The 17,259-nt window shown below is 46.8% G+C and overlaps 1 protein-coding gene across 1 annotated transcript; it reads right to left on the bottom strand.

Annotated features, from left to right (window-relative positions):
- Window positions 1-1,148: 1,148 nt before the first annotated feature.
- CCDC92B (coiled-coil domain containing 92B) lies at window positions 1,149-13,287 on the bottom strand. Its single transcript, XM_060756957.2, has 4 exons — window positions 12,999-13,287; window positions 7,069-7,222; window positions 3,938-3,985; window positions 1,149-2,084 (listed from the first exon to the last, which is right to left on the bottom strand). The coding sequence occupies exons 1-4, from the start codon at window positions 13,050-13,052 to the stop codon at window positions 1,327-1,329; spliced, it is 1,014 nt and encodes a 337-aa protein (XP_060612940.2). The 5' UTR covers window positions 13,053-13,287; the 3' UTR covers window positions 1,149-1,326.
- Window positions 13,288-17,259: the final 3,972 nt, after the last annotated feature.

A 17,259-nucleotide genomic window follows, 5' to 3' on the forward strand; every position in this document is an offset into this window, starting at 1 on the left:
AATTCAAGCACAGCTGAATTGTAAAGTTACCCATTTCCTGAGCCAGAAAGAACCATGATCATGACTCACATTCTACATGGTTTAAACCAAAAGCTTCCAATTTAGATCTCCAAACATGCACCGAGGTGGAGGACCACTGGTTTAGACTACTGCAATTGGTTTTGATTGTCCAACTTCCGAGGGAAGAGGATAAAAGGCCGTTGTATAGAATACCCTGCTCTAAAAACACATCCCACAACACTTGCCTCCTTAAATACTCACATCCATGGGTCCATTTTCACCTGGAGACGATGGCGGGAAAAAGCAGGAAACCATTACCGTATATACTTGTGTATAAGTAAGCCTCATGTAAAAGCTGAGGGACGGTTTGTGGTCCAACATCATGGATGTAGCAACTCTATTAAGAGAAGTCCCCTTTTTGGAGAAGAGTTAAAGTACAGCACTCGCACTGAGCCTTGGAGTGGTTGACCAAGTTTTTGCTTTGGGTGAAAACTTCTAGAGTTATACATGAGTATATACGGTAAATATAAATCATACCCAATTGTGAATGGGACATATAGTGTTCCCTCACTTATTGCGGCTGTTCCAGGACCACCCGCGATAAGTGAAAATCCGCCAAGTAGGGATACTTCACCCACTTGAGTGGGCAGAGCGTCTCTACTTCAAGGCGGTCTCCTCCTCCTTGCCGCCTCCGCTGCTCCCCACCTCGGAGGCCCCTTGGGTGGTCAGCCTGGCGAGGAAGGAGCAGCCATACAGTGTTCCCTCGCTGCTCCCCACAAAAAAGCGAGTCCGCAATAAGTAGTGAGGGAACACTGTATTGTACACAATCAGAATCCTCAAAAACCCAGAGACCAGTGCCAAAGCATCCATTTAGCCACTGAAATTGGGATTTCGAGTCACGTGTTTTGAAGCCTGCGTCAGGTTTTGAAATGAGGGGGACCCCCCAAAAAACATCCCCAAAGCTGTAATCTCAAGGCACAGAAATGGGAGGTTCAACCAAGCGATCCCCTTTGCTGGAATATTGCGCACTGCCGCCCATCGTCGCAATGGCGAGCGGCACTGGCTACATTCACTTCAGGTTGAATCACAATGTTCAGAGCAACACCACCATAGCTGACACCCGTACCCCATGGGCAAAGGGGGGGGGGGGTTGATGTTGGATTTGGCATCTGCAAGGCCTTAGGACTGAGGATTTCCCCCAAAACTGACTCTGGATGCAGGGTGTTGCTTGGCGAGATCAGCCTCAAATAGGATGCCTTCAGAAAAGCACTTCGACGTGGCTGTGTGTTTTCCTTCTTCTCTCTTGCTCTCTATGACCCCTTTCCCTTAGTCTGTGTCTTTAGACATTTGCGAGCCTGAGGGGGTGCGTTTGCGGGATTCCCCTTTGGAAGACGGCCTCGATTTGGAAGTCCTGACCCGACTGGCAGATTCCACCGTGTCTTGGGAAGCCTGGCGTGAGGGTTTGGGGCGCCCCGTATTACCACCGCTTTGCTCAGGGCTTGCTTTTGTGGGAGCCTTGTGTTCCGGTTTTGCGTGGTGGGAAGGAGCGTGGTGCCGTTGCGTGTACAAAAAAAGGGCTGGGTCGGGCATGGCTTCAGCCTCTTCGAAGCTGCTCAGCCTGTCCCGGGGTGACGAGTCCTTGAAGGCCCCTTTGTTGTGAAAGCCGCTGCCGGCTGACCGGCGAGAATGGGATTTCTGAGTCCGCTTTTTGGGCCTGGTCTCACTGCAAGGCGGCGGAAGGAAGGCTTTCTCTGGCGGCGGCGCCAATGACCTTTCTAGGAGGGCTTTCCCACTTTGTTTGGAGCCATGGAGCTTCTGTTTGGTAGTGTGGAGCTGGAAGGAGAGATAAGCCGCAGCCTCAGTCTGCTTCTGCAACTCCGTGTTGAGGATGGTCACCCGGTGGCTTCTCCTCTTCAGCTCCTCCAGGAATTTCCGCTCTTTGTTCCTCAGGTTGGACCGGAGGGCAGCCACCAAGCTCTCCTTGTGCCTCAACTCCTTGCGCAGCTCCATGTTGTCCTTCTCCTTCTCCTCCAGCCGGGCCTCCATGATCCTGCACTTTTCCTCAAGCTCTTCGTCAATCATGTCTACAAAGGAGGAAAGCAAGCAAGGAAAACAACGGTCAAAAATGTAAAGCAACCTTCCAAATGCCACAACCCCTTCACCCAGTTCCTCATGTTGTGGTGACCCCCAATCATAAAATTATTTTTGTTGCTACTTCACAACTATAATTTTGCTACTACAGTGTTCCCTCACGACTTCGCGGTTAGGTTTTTGCAGACTCGCTGTTTTGCGGTTTTTAAAAATATATTAATTTAAAACATAAAGTAGAAGTCGTGAGGGAACACTGGATGGATCCCTGCATGGCCTGGATCCAGATTTGGGAGACTCGCAAGGCTGGGCCGGCAGTGGCAGCCCTCTTTGCCTTCCTCCTCCACCTCTGCACCTCCCCTCCTGCCAACTGGCCCTGGTCCAAAGAAGGTGGGCCGCGGCCTTTGGCGGGCAGCAGCCTAGGCCCAGGTAGAGATGAGGGGCCTCCTCCGCTGGGACTATCTGCTCCGGAGACTTCTGGAGCAGAAGCAGCCGGACGGAAAAAGAGCCACCCAAGGAAGGCAGGTGCTGCAGAAGTCTCCAGAACGGATAGTCCCAACGGAGGAGGCTCCTTGTTGACGCCTGGGCCTATGCTGCCCAGAGAAAGAGAGAGGGAGGGAGGGGGCAGTCCCTACTTCACGGATTTTCATTTATCGTGGGAGGACCTGGAACGGAACCCCCGCGATAAGTGAGGGAACATTGTATTATGAATCATCATGTAAGAATCTGATATGCAGAATGTATTTCCATTCACTGGATGAAATTTGGCACAAATACCTGATATGCCCAAATTTGAATACTGGTAGGGTTGGGGAGAGGGGATTGATTTTGCTAGTTTGTAGCAGAAATATATTTAGTTTAGCATAGATTCTCTAAACATACATCAAGGGAACCACTGACCACAAAGGGAAACTGATGAGGAAACACAACCTACAAACCATCTACAAACCCACGAAGAAAATCCAACCAAAGCTAAGTTCACCAAAGGCCAAGAGGGATCCTCTTACCTCTGCAGGAGTCTACCGTATCCCATGCAGCTGTGGACAAGTCTACATAGGGACCACCAAATGCAGCGTTGCCCAAACACGAATCAAGGAACATGAAAGGCACTGCAGACTACTTCAACCAGAGAAATCAGCCATAACAGAGCACCCGATGAACCAACCTGGACACAGTATATGATCTGAGAACACAGAAATGCTGGACCACTCTCACAACCACCATGTCAGACCACACAGAGAAAGGATTGAAATCCACAAGCATGTGGACAATTTCAACAGAAAGGAGGAAATCATGAAAATGAACAAAATCTGGCTACCAGTATTTTTAAAAAACTCTAAAATCAAAACAGTAAATAAAGAACAACACCCAAAAACAGGGGAACTCCAGACAAGAAATAATCAGGGACAGCTAATCACCTCTCAACAAAGGATTCCCCCAGGCAGTTAGAAGACACACTTCGAAAACTGCTAGGCCATTAAATGCTAATCAAGGTGGCCAATTCACACCGACATCCAACAGACAAGAGTTCTTTCTCCCACCTTGGACAACATTCCACAGATATATAAACCCCATTTTCCTAGTTTCCAACAGACCTCATAAGCTCTGAGGATGCCTGCCATTGATGTGGGTGAAAAGTCAGGAGAGAATGCTTTTGGAACACGGCCAGACAGCCCGAAAAACTTAAACAACCCAGTGATTCCGGCCATGAAAGCCTTTGACAATACAATCTCTAAACAACTGCTCCTGGGACATCTGAAATAAGCGCATAAAGGGGCTCCTCTTTTGGAGCTGCTCCAAGACCTTTCCCATCTTGAGATGACCAGGATTGGTTGCCATTTCCTCTTACCTTGCTGGTTGGCTTCTAGTTCCTTCATCTCAAGATCATGGGTCAGCTCTGCAAAAGAAGAGAAAGGGAAACACCAGTCAAAATGGTTGTGGTCTAATGTGAAGTGAGGAATTATAATGTGAGGTTAGGAACGATAATTTGAGATGTGGAATTATAATTTCAGGTGAGCAATGCATGATGGGAGAACACTTGCTGGAGCTCTTTTTGCTCTTGTATGTAGGTATATGTATGTGTGTGTGTATATATAGCACAGACTTGTGAAATCAGGTCAGCCCCCAGAGGTGGTTACACGGCAAGGGCACGCACTACTCAGAGTGGCAGGGAAATGGCAATGCTCCTCTGAACAGGAGAAACCGTTCCATTACAGATATACCAGCTTTTCTCCACAACAGTTAGATTTCGTTGGAATTGCAAAGGCTCAACTCACTCCGCTTCTTCACCAAGGTCAACAGTGACTTGAGTAAACTCTTTGGACCTGAACTCTGTCCAGTGCTAAGCACTCCTCCTGAAAATGTATACCAGGAATGGCACAGAAAAGGGCCACTGAAGCCACGACAAAGAGGCTTTTCTCCCAATAAAGCCTTCTCACACTGAGGCGAACTCACACTGAGGCCTCTCTCACAGTGAGACCTTCTCACACTGAGGGCTCTCTCAGACTCAGGGCTACTAAGCTACTGACACACCTGCTTATACTGCTTTTGCTGAGTTGTTGCACCCATTTAACTCTTTCAGTGGTTGACTCACATTTTTGTAATTAAAAATGTCTAGTTAATTTTTTAATATTTCTAACAATGAGAACGCTGAAATTGATTCCAGGTCACAAGCAGAAAATATAACCCTTGCAATTCATTGAGGTCCGGGTGGCATCCAGAAAGCAAATTTAACGTTCTCCATCACTGAGCTCTTGCTTCACAATGACACCTTGCAATCCATTGTATGCCTCAATCCAACTTTGTGCTCTCTAGCTGGTGTAAAGCTTCAATTCCTATATTCTCATCCCAGCAGGTTCTGGCGTTTGGGGGGAGTGGAAGTTACAGACTCCCACACCTGAAGGTTCATCAGGAAGGGGGTGGAAGGTTTCCTTGACCGTGCTTTTTTTGCTTCCCAGGTCCATAGTGACCCACAAGAGGGGCCATGGCAGTCATTGACGGCAACGTGAGGTTTCCATAACACAAAGTTTTTTTTATACTTCCTTCTTTGCTTCCACGCTGGGCTTCTTTCTCATGCAGATACAAAGCTTTGCTTTCATAGAGACTCCTCTAACAACAAAGTTACACAATAGTATTTTTCACACAGCAACCTTCACACACAATGGCTTTCAACCTGGGGCTTCTCTCACCAAAGCCTTCTCACACCAGGTCTCTCACCGACTGAGGCCTACCTCGCACTGAGGCCTACCTTACACTGAAGCCTCTCTCAGATTGAAGCCTATTCATACTGAGGGAAACTAACACTGAGGCGCACTAAGCTACAGGCACACCTGCTTATGTTCAACTGCAGCTTTTGCTGAGGTATTGCATCCATTTAACCCTTTCAGTGCTTAACTCACATTTTTGTAATTAAAAATACCTAGTGAATTTATAATACCTGCTGCTCTGGACTAGAGTGAAGAGAGAGGGGGCCAGGGGACAGTTCCATCTTGTCTCCTGCATATGTCATCAGCTGGGCACTCCTCCTCCCAGCACCAAATGCTGCTCTGGGCCAGAGGGATGAGAGAGGGGGCCAGGCAACAGTTCCATCTTGTCTCCTGCATATGTCATCAGTTGGGTATCCCTCCTCCCAACACCAAATGTCGTTCTGGGCCAGAGTGAAGAGAGAGGGGGCCTGGGGACAGTGCCATCTCGTCTTCTGCATAAGTCATCAGTTGGGGACCCCTCCCCACAGCACCAACTGCTGCTCTAGGCCAGAGTGAAGAGAGAGGGGGGCCTGGGGACAGTTCTGTCTTGTCTCCTTCATATGTCATCAGTTGGGGACCCCTCTCCCCAGCACCAAATGCTGCTCTGGGCCAGAGTTAAGAGAGAGGGGGCCAAGGGACAGTTCCATCTTGTCTCCTGCATATGTCATCAGTTGGGGACCGCTCCCCCAGCACCAACTGCCGCTCCGGACCAGAGTGAAGAGAGAGGGGGCCAGCGGACAGTTCCGTCTTGTCTCCTGCATATGTCATCAGTTGGGGACCCCTCCCCCCAGCACAAACTGCAGCTCTGGGCCAGAGTGAAGAGAGAGGGGGCCAGGAGACAGTTCCATCTTGTATCCTATGCTATACTAATAATATAATAAAATGTAATATGATATATTGTATATACCATTTATAATATTATAATGTAATGCAATATAATACTACTAATAATAATATGATATAATTATATATTTTATATTACATTACTAATAATGTTACAATATAACGGTACAGTACAATATAGTAATATTTAATACTGATATTGTACTATCCTAATTATATAATATATTGTATGTATATATTGTATAATATATTACTAGATATATATATCTTGTAATCCACTCTGTGTCCTCTTCGGGGTGAGAAGGGCGGCATATAAATGTCGTAAATAAATCAATAATAAATAAATTTGTAATATTTCCAACAACCTTGTGGAAGGAAGGCCTTCCTGAAATCCAGACACACTCCATCCATATTGTTCCCTGTATCTACACAGCTTGTAACTCTTATCGAAAGAAGAGATCAGATGAGTCTGGCATGACTTCTTTTTGATGAATCCATGTTGACGATGAGCGATGACCGCATTCTTTTCTCAGTGTTTGCAGACCACTTCCTTAATGATCTTTCTCAGAATCCTGCCTGGCATCGACGTGAGACTGAGCGGATGGTAATTGTTTGGGTCATCGTTTTGTCCCTTGTGTGTGAAAAGATATGGACCACATTCCCTTCATACACGTGACCTTTCTCAGTGACATCACATAGGGCCACTTCACCTAGCAGCATCCTTTATTGTACACAGACTAATAAACATTCACACTCTGACTTTTAGACAGATAGCCAGTTATAGATTATGATGTTTATGATGACGACAACAACAACAAAAATTCACTTCCATGGGACTTTCTGAGGCCAATGACGCTACCTGTCTGCCCACGACTTTCAAGCTGGGACTCACCTGTGCAGTGTTTTTGCAAGCGCAGGATCTCCAGGTGCAAGTCGTGGAGCAATTCCATCTGTTCCTTCTTGAGGAAAGCAATGTGCCGCTGCACGCTTTGGATCTGGTGCTCCAGGGACAACGTCTCCATTGCGACGCATTTAACGGCCCAAGCCTGGAGGGAACAAAAGACTGGTTACGAGCCACCCACACCAGAGTCATCGTCGGCACCATTGCTCTTGTTTATTTCCTCTCATGGACGAATCTACACTGTTGAACGAATGCAGTTTGACGCCCCTTGTTATGGAATCCCTGGGATTTGTAGCTTTGCACAAAGCTCAACACTTCATAAAACTGCAAGAGTAGCACTTTGCCTTCTGCTGGGTGTGATTTTTGTCTTTTTTTGTTCCTGTGACCTTCAGAGGTTGGCTTGATGGATGTTGCGTCGGCTAGCCGGCCTAATAAAGCAACCGTATCATCATAGGTTTGTGTGTATAAATAAATACACAAACACATACATCGGTATAGATAGAATAACAGCAGGTCCTGGGTATAGGGGGGAAAAAAGCTCAACATATGAGTTGTGTCATTTGGTTGCAATGTAATCAAGTATTTAAAACAACAAAGCCTTGTTTTTTACGGCCATGTCAAAACAAAACGGCTTAAATCCAATTGCAAATTGCAATGAGAGCTGGAAGCAATGGGGTTTGCCAAAGGATCGGCCTACAATCCAGCAACTCAGATTAACATTTAGATTTAGACTAATGCAATGCGAGGATTTTAATCTTTAGGTGTTGTAGGTTTGAAGCCGAAATGTTTACAGAGGAATGTGGGGGAAATAACAACAACAACAACAACAACAACAACAAAGTAGACTCTCAGTTAACTGGCACTCATGGGGATTGGTAGATGCTGGATAAATGTAGCTTCTGGTTGCTTGAGAGTTACTACTAAAAATAACCCTAACTAATACTTTATCCCATACTAGGCTATGCCATCAACTCTATATTGATTGGATAATAATATTGAAATATTGCACAGTGGTGAAAAGTGTGGATGTGTGCGTGTGTTTGTCTATCTATCCATATAAGTATAACACATACACATATACATATATGAATGAAATGAAAAGATGACACGAAGTGTCGATACATTAAAACAATGTCTATCTATCTATCTATCTATCTATCTATCTTAGTGTGGGTGTGTAGGTGTATGCATACACACACACAATATGTATGCAGGTGTATGTGTGTGTGTGCACACACACATACATATACATATATATGAGATGGAAGGATGGTACTATCTATCTATCTATCTATCCTGGTGTGGATATATATAAACAGTCACACTGTATGTATGCATATGTGCATGTGTGTGTATATATATATGCGCCTGTGTATATATGAACTCCCCCCTCTCTATATATATGAATGAGATGGAAGGATGACACAAGATGTCAACAATATCTATCTATCCATCCATCTATCCATGGATATATTTATATATATAAACACATACTCACACTGCATGTATGTATACATATATCTGTAAATATGTGTATGTGTGAGTGTATATATATTATATATATATGATGGAAGGATGGTAAAAGCTGTTGATACAGTAAAACAATATCTATCTATCATCTATCTATCTATCTATCTATCTATCTATCACTATCCTTATGCACACACACACACACACACACACACTACAGATAGATATACAGACAGATGCAGATATAGATATATGGATGGGATGGAAGGATGGCACAACAATATCTATCTATCTATTTATCTATCTCTATTCTGATGTGTATATATACACACACAGTCTCTCTATAGATATATAGACAGATAGATGTAGATATATGGATGAGATAGAAGGATGACACAATCTGTCGATACAGTAAAACAATATCTATCTATCTATCCATCCATCCATCCTGATGTGTACACACACTATAGATAAACACATGTAGCTATAGCTATATAGATGGGATGGAAGGATGGCACAAGCTGTTGTTACAGTAAAACAATATCTATGTATCTATCTCTATCCTGATGTGTATACACACACACACAATACAGTAAAACAATATCTATGTATCTATCTATATATCTATCTATCCTGATGTATATGCACACATACACAATACAGTAAAACAATATCTATGTATCTTTGTAACTATCTCTATCCTGATGTGTATACACACACATACACAATATAGTAAAACAATATCTATCTATCTATCTATCTATCTATCTATCTATCTATCTATCTATGTATCTCTATCTATCCTGATGTGTACACACACACACACAATATAATAAAACAATATCTATGTATCTATCTCTATCCTGATATGTACACACACACTCTATAGATATAGATAAATAGTTTGATAGATAGATAGATTTAGATATATGGATGGGATGGAAGGATGACACAATCTGTTGATACAGTAAACAATATCTATCTATTCATCCTTCCTGATGTGTACACACACACTATAGATAGATAAACAGATGTGGATATGGATATATGGATGGGATGGAAGGATGACACAAGTTGTTCATAAAATAAAACAATATCTATCTATCTATCCATCCATCCTGAAGTGTATAGATAGATAGATAGATAGATAGATAGATAGATAGATTGATTGATTGATAGGGGATGGAAGGATGGCACAAGCCTTTGATACAGTAAAATAGCTGGAATATTCTCTCTCTATATATCTCTCTCTATAGGTTGTTCCAGCTATTGTGTGATTGTCTCGGGGGCTTGTGCCCCTTTGCCCACTGACTGGGTCCCATCCCTACTTGAGAGATGCTTTCGATAAATAATAAATACACTGCACCAGCCGAGGGCAACGCTTGCAGCCGGGTTGGGTGGCCGCCCAGACTTGGGGCTCTCAGGACCGGAGGGTTGCCAAGGCAGAACCAGGCTGCCAGCCTCGGCAATTGGTCTGATCTGGACCAATGATTCGATTTGGTTGGGAAGCGGGCATCGCTTGGGAGCATCATTTCGGGAGGGCCAAAACTCAGCAGTTTTGCAAAGCTGCACAAAGCAGGCCACAAAAGTCCTTTCTGTGGGGTTTGGGACCCTGCGATTCGTAGTTTGGGCACAGGCTTGGTAGAACTACAACTCCCAGAATCCCACACTGCGGTTTCAATGGCCTCAAACTGCATTAATATATGAAATAATAATAATAATAATAATGACAACAACAACAACAACAAAGTATATGAATGATAAGAGAATAATAGGTATTAACAACAACAAAAACAACAACACATTGGACTCTCAGTTAACTGGCACCAATGGGGACCGTTATATGCTGGAAAAATGTAGTTTCTGGTTGCTTGAGAGCTATTATTAAACATAGGCCTAACTAATAACTAATCCTTGAGCCCTGATTCTCTGTTTTTGTTTCACCTGGAAGGTCAGTCCTCCTCTCCTCTGTGCCCCTGGGCATGTGCAGAGAGTCTATAAATGGTGCCTCTGAGCATGTGCAGAGTAGGGCAGCCCTCCAGATCTCCTTGCTTACCTTTCTGATCTGGCCTTTCAAAGGAGTCTGGGGGAGAATATGGGATGGATTTTGGCATTAAAGCTGTATTAGTTGGAGAGCTGGCCTGAGATAGGGAATGGTGCCTCTGAGCATGTGCAGAGCAGGACTACCCTCCAAAACCTTCTGACCTGACCTTCCAAAGGTGCCTGGCTGGAAATAGGGATGGGTTTCGAGGCTTCTGGCTTCATTGGTTGGACTAGATAACCTTTGGGGGTTCCTTCAGGGACTAGATGGTGCCTCTGAGCATGTGCAGAGTCCAGCTTCCCTCTAAAGGCCTTTTGAGCAGGCCTTCCAAAGGAGGCCAGGTCGGATTTGTAGCATTCTGGGCCAAAAGGGATTGTTTGCATAGCTTTGTGCGCTGGACTAGATGACCTCTGGGTGTTCCTTTGGGGACTAGATGGTGCCTCTGAGCATGTGGAGAGTGCAGCATCCTTCTAAAGACTCTTCGCCTTTTGAGCACCTGGTCGGATTGTTTGCATGGCTTTGTGGGCTGGACTAGATGACCTCTGGGGGTCCCTTCAGGGATCAGATGGTGCCTCTGAGCACGTGAAGAGTGCAGCATCCCTCTAAAGACCCATCGCCTTTTGAGCAGGCCTTCCAAAGGAGACCAGTTGGATTTAGAGCATTCTGGACCAAAAGGGATTGTTTGCATGGCTTTGGGGACTGTGTAGATGACCTTTGGGGGACCAGATGGTGCTTCTGAGCACGTGCAGAGTGCAGCTTCCATTTGTGGACTGGACTAGGTGACCTTTGGGGGACTAGATGGTGCTTCTGAGCATATGCAGAGTGCAGCTTCAATCTAAAGACTCATAGCCTTTTGAGCTGGCCTTCCAAAGGAGGCCAGGCCGGATTTGTAGCCTTCTGGACCAAAAGGGATTGTTTGCATGGCTTTGGGGCCTGTGTAGATGACCTTTGGGGGACTAGATGGTGCTTCTGAGCATGTGCAGAGTGCAGCTTCAATCTAAAGACTCATAGCCTTTTGAGCTGGCCTTCCAAAGGAGACCAGTCAGATTTAGAGCATTCTGGACCAAAAGGGATTGTTTGCATGGCTTTGGGGGCTGTGTAGATGACCACTGGGGGACTAGATGGTGCTTCTGAGCACGTGCAGAGTGCAGCTTCCATTTGTGGGCTGGACTAGATGACCACTGGGGGACTAGATGGTGCTTCTGAGCATGTGCAGAGTACAGCTTCCATTTGTGGGCTGAATTAGATGACCACTGGGGGACTAGATGGTGCTTCTGAGCATGTGCAGAGTGCAGCTTCAATCTAAAGACTCATAGCCTTTTGAGCTGGCCTTCCAAAGGAGACCAGTCAGATTTAGAGCATTCTGGACCAAAAGGGATTGTTTGCATGGCTTTGGGGGCTGTGTAGATGACCACTGGGGGACTAGATGGTGCTTCTGAGCACGTGCAGAGTGCAGCTTCCATTTGTGGGCTGGACTAGATGACCACTGGGGGACTAGATGGTGCTTCTGAGCATGTGCAGAGTACAGCTTCCATTTGTGGGCTGAATTAGATGACCACTGGGGGACTAGATGGTGCTTCTGAGCATGTGCAGAGTGCAGCTTCAATCTAAAGACTCATAGCCTTTTGAGCTGGCCTTCCAAAGGAGGCCAGGCCAGATTTGTAGCCTTCTGGACCAAAAGGGATTGTTTGCATGGCTTTGGGGGCTGCGTAGATGACCTTTGGGGGACTAGATGGTGCTTCTGAGCATGTGCAGAGTGCAGCTTCAATCTAAAAACTCATAGCCTTTTGAGCTGGCCTTCCAAAGGAGATTTGTAGCATTCTGAACCAAAAGGGCTCGTTTGCATGGCTTTGTGGGCTGGACTAGATGACCTTTGGGGGTCCCTTTGGAGGACAAGATGATACTTCTGAGCATATGCAGAGCACAGCTTCAATCTAAAGACCCATAGCCTTTTGAGCTGGCCTTCCAAAGGAAGCCAGGCCAGATTTGTAGCATTTGGATGGCTTTGTGGGCTGGACTAGATGACCTTTGGGAGTCCCTTTGGGGACAAGATGATACCTCTGAGCATGTGCAGAGGACAGCTTTGCCCTAGAGACCCATAGCCTTTTGAGTTGGCTTTCCAAAAGAGACCAGGTCGGATTTAGAGCATTCTGGGCCAAAAGGGATGGTCTGCCTGGCTTTGGGGGCTGTTAAGGGACTAGGTGGTGCTTCTGAGCATGTGCAGAGTGCAGCTTCCATCTAAAGACACCTAGCCTTTTGAGCTGGCCATCCAAAGGAGGCCAGATTGGATTTGTAGCCTCCTGGGCCAGAAGGGATTGCGTGCATGGCTTTGTGGGCTGGGCTAGATGACCTTTGGGGGCCCCCTTCAAAACCTAGTTGGAGCTCTCCGCCTCCCTTCCCACCCTCTTACCTTTGCCAAGGGAGGAGGCGGCAGGAAGAGGTGGGGGGCGCTGCTGGGGGTCATGGGCTCCAGCCTCCGCCGCCGCCGGGCCCCATCCTCTCCGGGCTCTAACAAGGGGGCGCCGGGGCGTAAACAGAGCGCAACGTGACCGGAACTGAGCTGCTCGGCCCGAGAGGCTCCGCCGCAGAAAGGAGGAGGGAGGGAGGGAGGTGACGTCACTCCCCAGAGGTGGGCTGCCAGGGAGGGGCTGCCCAAGAGGAGGGAGGTGGGGAAAGAGACCGGAAATAGAACCCTCCTGCCCGCCCCTCCCCTCTCTTCTTCATCTGCTTCTTCTTCCCCCTCTTTTACCTCCTTCCCTTCTTCTCTCCTCCTCCCTTTCTCTTTCCCTACCTTTCTCTTCCCTCTTCTTCCTCTCCTCCTCCCTCATTTCCCCTCTTCCTTCCTCCTCTTCCTGCCACATTTGCCCTCCCCCTTTCTCTTCCTTCTTCTCCTTCTTTCTTCAAATCTGCCCTTCTCTCCCTTTTCCTCCCTCTCTCCCCTTCCCCCTCTCCTTTTCCCTCCTTTCCTCCCCCTCTTTCCTCTTCTCCTTCCCGCTTCCACTTTCCCCTTCTCTTCCTTTCCTTCTTCCTTTCCTTCACTCCCATCTTTTCTGTGATCCTCTCCATCCCTTCCTTCCTCCTCTCTCTTTTCCATTCTCCCCTTCTTCTCCCTCCCTCCCCATCTCCTTTTCTACTTCCTTCTTTCTTCCTCCTTCTCGGCTTCCACTTTCCTCCCTCCCTCTCTTTCCTCCTTCCCCTTCTTCGCTCTCATCTCCTTTCAGACCCTCTCCTTCTCTTACTTTCTCCATCTTTTCCACTTTCCCCTTCTTCTCCCTCCCCATTTCCTCTTCTCCTTCCCTCTTTCCCCTTCTCCACTTCCACTTTCCTCCTTCCCTTCCTTCCTTCCCCTTCTTCTCTCTCACCTCCTCTCAGACCCTTTCCTTCTCTTCCTTGCTCCATCTTTTCCACTTTCCCCTTCTTCTCCCTCCCCATTTCCTCTTCTACTTCCCTCTTTCTTCCTCCTTCTTTCCTCTTCTCCGCTCTCACTTTCCTCCCTTCCTCCCTTTCCTCCTTTCCCTTCTTCACTCCTTCTTCTCCCTCCCTCTCTTCCCATTTCCTCTTCTATTTCCCTCTAGCTCCCTCCCTTTCCCTTTCTCTGCTCCCACTTCCCTTCCTCCTTCCCCTTCTTTACTTCCATTTCCTCTCTGACCATTTCCATCTCTTCTTTTTCCTCTATCTTTTCCACTTCCCCCTAATTCTCCTTTCCTCCTTCCTCTTCTTCACTCCCATCTCTTCTCTAATACTCTCCATCCCTTCCTTTCTCCCCTCTTTTTTCCATTCTCCCCTTCTTCTCCCTCCCTCCCCATTTCCTCTTCTCCTTCCCTCTATCTCACTCCCTCTTTCCCCTTCTCTGCTTCCACTTTCCCCTCCTTTCCATTCCTCCTTCCTCTTCTTCACTCCCATCTCTTCTCTAATACTCTCCATCCCTTCCTTTCTCCCCTCTTTTTTTCCATTCTCCCCTTCTCCCTTTTTCCTTTTCTCCTTCCTTCTATCTCCTTGCCTCTTTCCCCTTCTCCACTTCTACTTTCCTTCCTCCCATTCCTCCTTCCTCTTCTTCACTACCATCTCTTCTCTAATACTCTCCATCCCTTCCTTTCTCCCCTCTTTTTCCTACTCTCCTCTTCTTCTCCCTCCCTCCCCATTTCCTTTTCTCCTTCCCTCTATCCCACTCCCTCTTTCCCCTTCTCCGCTTCCACTTCCCCTCTCCTTTCCATTCCTCCTTCCTCTTCTTCACCACCATCTCTTCTCTAATACTCTCCATCCCTTCCTTTCTCCCCTCTTTTCCCCACTTTCATCTTCTTCTCCCTCCCTCTCTATTTCTTCTTCTCCTTCCCTCCATCTCCCTCCCTTCTTCCCCTTCTCTGCTCCCACTTTCCTCCCTTCCTTCTTTTCCTCCTCCCCCTTCTTCACTCCCATCTTTTCTCTGACCCTCTCCAATCCTTCCTTTCTCCCCTCTTTTTTCCACTCTCCTCTTCTTCTCCCTCCCCATTTCCTCTTCTCCTTCACTCTTTCTTCCTCCCTCCTTCCCCTTCTCCACTCCTTTTCCACCTTTTCCTTCTTCACTCTTCTCCTGACTCTCTCCATCCCTTCCTTTCTCCTGTCTTTTTCACTCTCCCCCTACTTCTCCCTCTCTCCTCATATCCTCTTCCCCTTCCCTCTATCTCCCTATCTCCCTCTTTCCCCTTCTCCGCTCCCACTTCCCTTCCTCCCTTTCCTCCTTCCCCTTCTTTACTTCCATTTCCTCTTTGACCATTTTCATCTCTTCTTTTCTCCTCTATCTTTTCCACTCTCCCCTTCTTTTCCCTCCTTCCCTATTTCCTCTTTTCCTTCCCCTTCTCCACTCCCACTTCTCTTCCTCCCTTTCCTGCCTCCTCTTCTTCACTCCCATCTCCTGTCTGACCCTCTCCATCCCTTCCTTTCTCCCATCTTTTCCACTCTTTTCCCTTCTTTTCCCTCCCTACCCATTTCCTCTTCTCCTTCCCTCTGTCTCCCTCCCTCTTTCCTCTTCTCCCCTTTCCTCCTTCCCCTTTTCCACTTTGATCTCCTCTGACCCCTCCATTCCATTCTTTCTCATCTATCCTTCCCCTCTTCCCCTTTTTCCTTCCTTCCTTCCCCATTTCCTCTTCTCCTTCCCTCTTCCTCCTTCTTTCTTTCCCCTTCTCTGTGCGCACTTCTTTCCCTCCCTTCCTTTCTTCCTCCCTCCATCTCCTCCTCCACTTTGATCTCCTCTGATCCCTTTATCCCTTCCTTTCTTCTCTATCCTCCACCTTTCATTTTTTCCTCTCTTCCTCTCTCCTCTTCCATCTTTCTTCCTCCCTCCTTTCCCTTCTCCACTCCTCTTCCTTTCTTCCTGTCCTCTTCCCTCCTTTCCTATCTTCCTTCCACTCTCCTTCTCTTCTCTCTGACATTCAGGGGTCCAAACAAGAGGAAGAGGAGGAAAGAAGGAAGGAAGGAAGGAGAGCCTCATCCAACAACAGCTCCCAGGATGCCATAACACAAACAGTGGTCATTAAAGCGGTCTCAAACTGCATTAATTCCACAGTGTAGAGACAACCTTAGAACCTCTCTCCCAGGTTTCCTCTATAAGACCAGCCACAATGATCTTTAAACCGCTCAGACAGAAGCATGATGTTTTCAATAATTTATTCCACATCAGCCTCTTATTGTATATGAATAATTCAGTGGCCTCTGTTTAAAGCACGAGACCCAATTCCCCTTCTGTAAGGCCCCATTGTATTCATCTGGTGGGGTAGGGTAGAATATTTCTCTGTAACTTGGTCAATGTTTATAATCTATTTTCCCCTTGTCAAACCGGCTGTTAGGAATTGTGGGAGTTGAAGTCCAAAACACCTGGAGGGCCCAAGTTTGCCCACGTCTGGTATAGATAGATAGATAGAGCTTCCTGATATCGAGAGCTGTTTGGTTGTAGGAGTCCATTGGAGTCTCTTTCTGAGGTTTTTAAGCCGAGACTGGATGTCCATCTGTTGGGAGGGCTTCGATTGTGTCTTCCTGCAGGGCATGGATGTCCCTTGGAAGCATCCACATTTTGGAAGCATCCAAGCCCTGAATTTTGGCATCAGGAGCCCATTGGAGTCTCTTTCTGAGGTTTTTAAGCCGAGGCTGGATGTCCATCTGTTGGGAGGGCTTTGATTGTGTCTTCCTGCATGGCATGGATGTCCCTTGGAAGCATCCACATTTTGGAAGCATCCAAGCCCTGAATTTTGGCATCAGGAGCCCATTGGAGTCTCTTTCTGAGGTTTTTAAGCCAAGGCTGGATGTCCATCTGTTGGGGGGGCTTTGATTGTGTCATCCTGCATGGCATGGATGTCCCTTGGAAGCATCCAAATTTTGGAAGCATCCAAACCCTGGATTTTGGCATCAGGATCCCATTGGAGTCTCTTTCTGAGGTTTTTAAGCCGAGGCTGGATGTCCTTCTGTCGGGAGGGCTTTGATTGTGTCTTCCTGCATGGCATGGATGTCCCTTGGAAGCATCCACATTTTGGAAGCATCCAAGCCCTGAATTTTGGCATCAGGAGCCCATTGGAGTCTCTTTCTGAGGTTTTTAAGCCGAGGCTGGATGTCCATCTGTTGGGAGGGCTTTGATTGTGTCTTCCTGCATGGCATGGATGTCCCTTGGATGCATCCAAATTTTGGAAGCATCCAAACCCTGA

The sequence above is a fragment of the Anolis sagrei genome, chromosome 11, assembly GCF_037176765.1.
Source record: "Anolis sagrei isolate rAnoSag1 chromosome 11, rAnoSag1.mat, whole genome shotgun sequence".
Classification (NCBI taxonomy): domain Eukaryota; kingdom Metazoa; phylum Chordata; class Lepidosauria; order Squamata; family Dactyloidae; genus Anolis; species Anolis sagrei.

Bases quoted from the DNA above. Each gene is read 5' to 3' on its own strand.
- CCDC92B (XM_060756957.2), bottom strand. From the start codon at position 13,052: ATGACCCCCAGCAGCGCCCCCCACCTCTTCCTGCCGCCTCCTCCCTTG. The intron at 3,986-7,068 runs GTGAGTCCCAGC...CTTCTTTTGCAG, and splicing joins CTTGCAAAAACACTGCACAG to AGCTGACCCATGATCTTGAG. The intron at 2,085-3,937 runs GTAAGAGGAAAT...CCTCCTTTGTAG, and splicing joins ACTAGAAGCCAACCAGCAAG to ACATGATTGACGAAGAGCTT.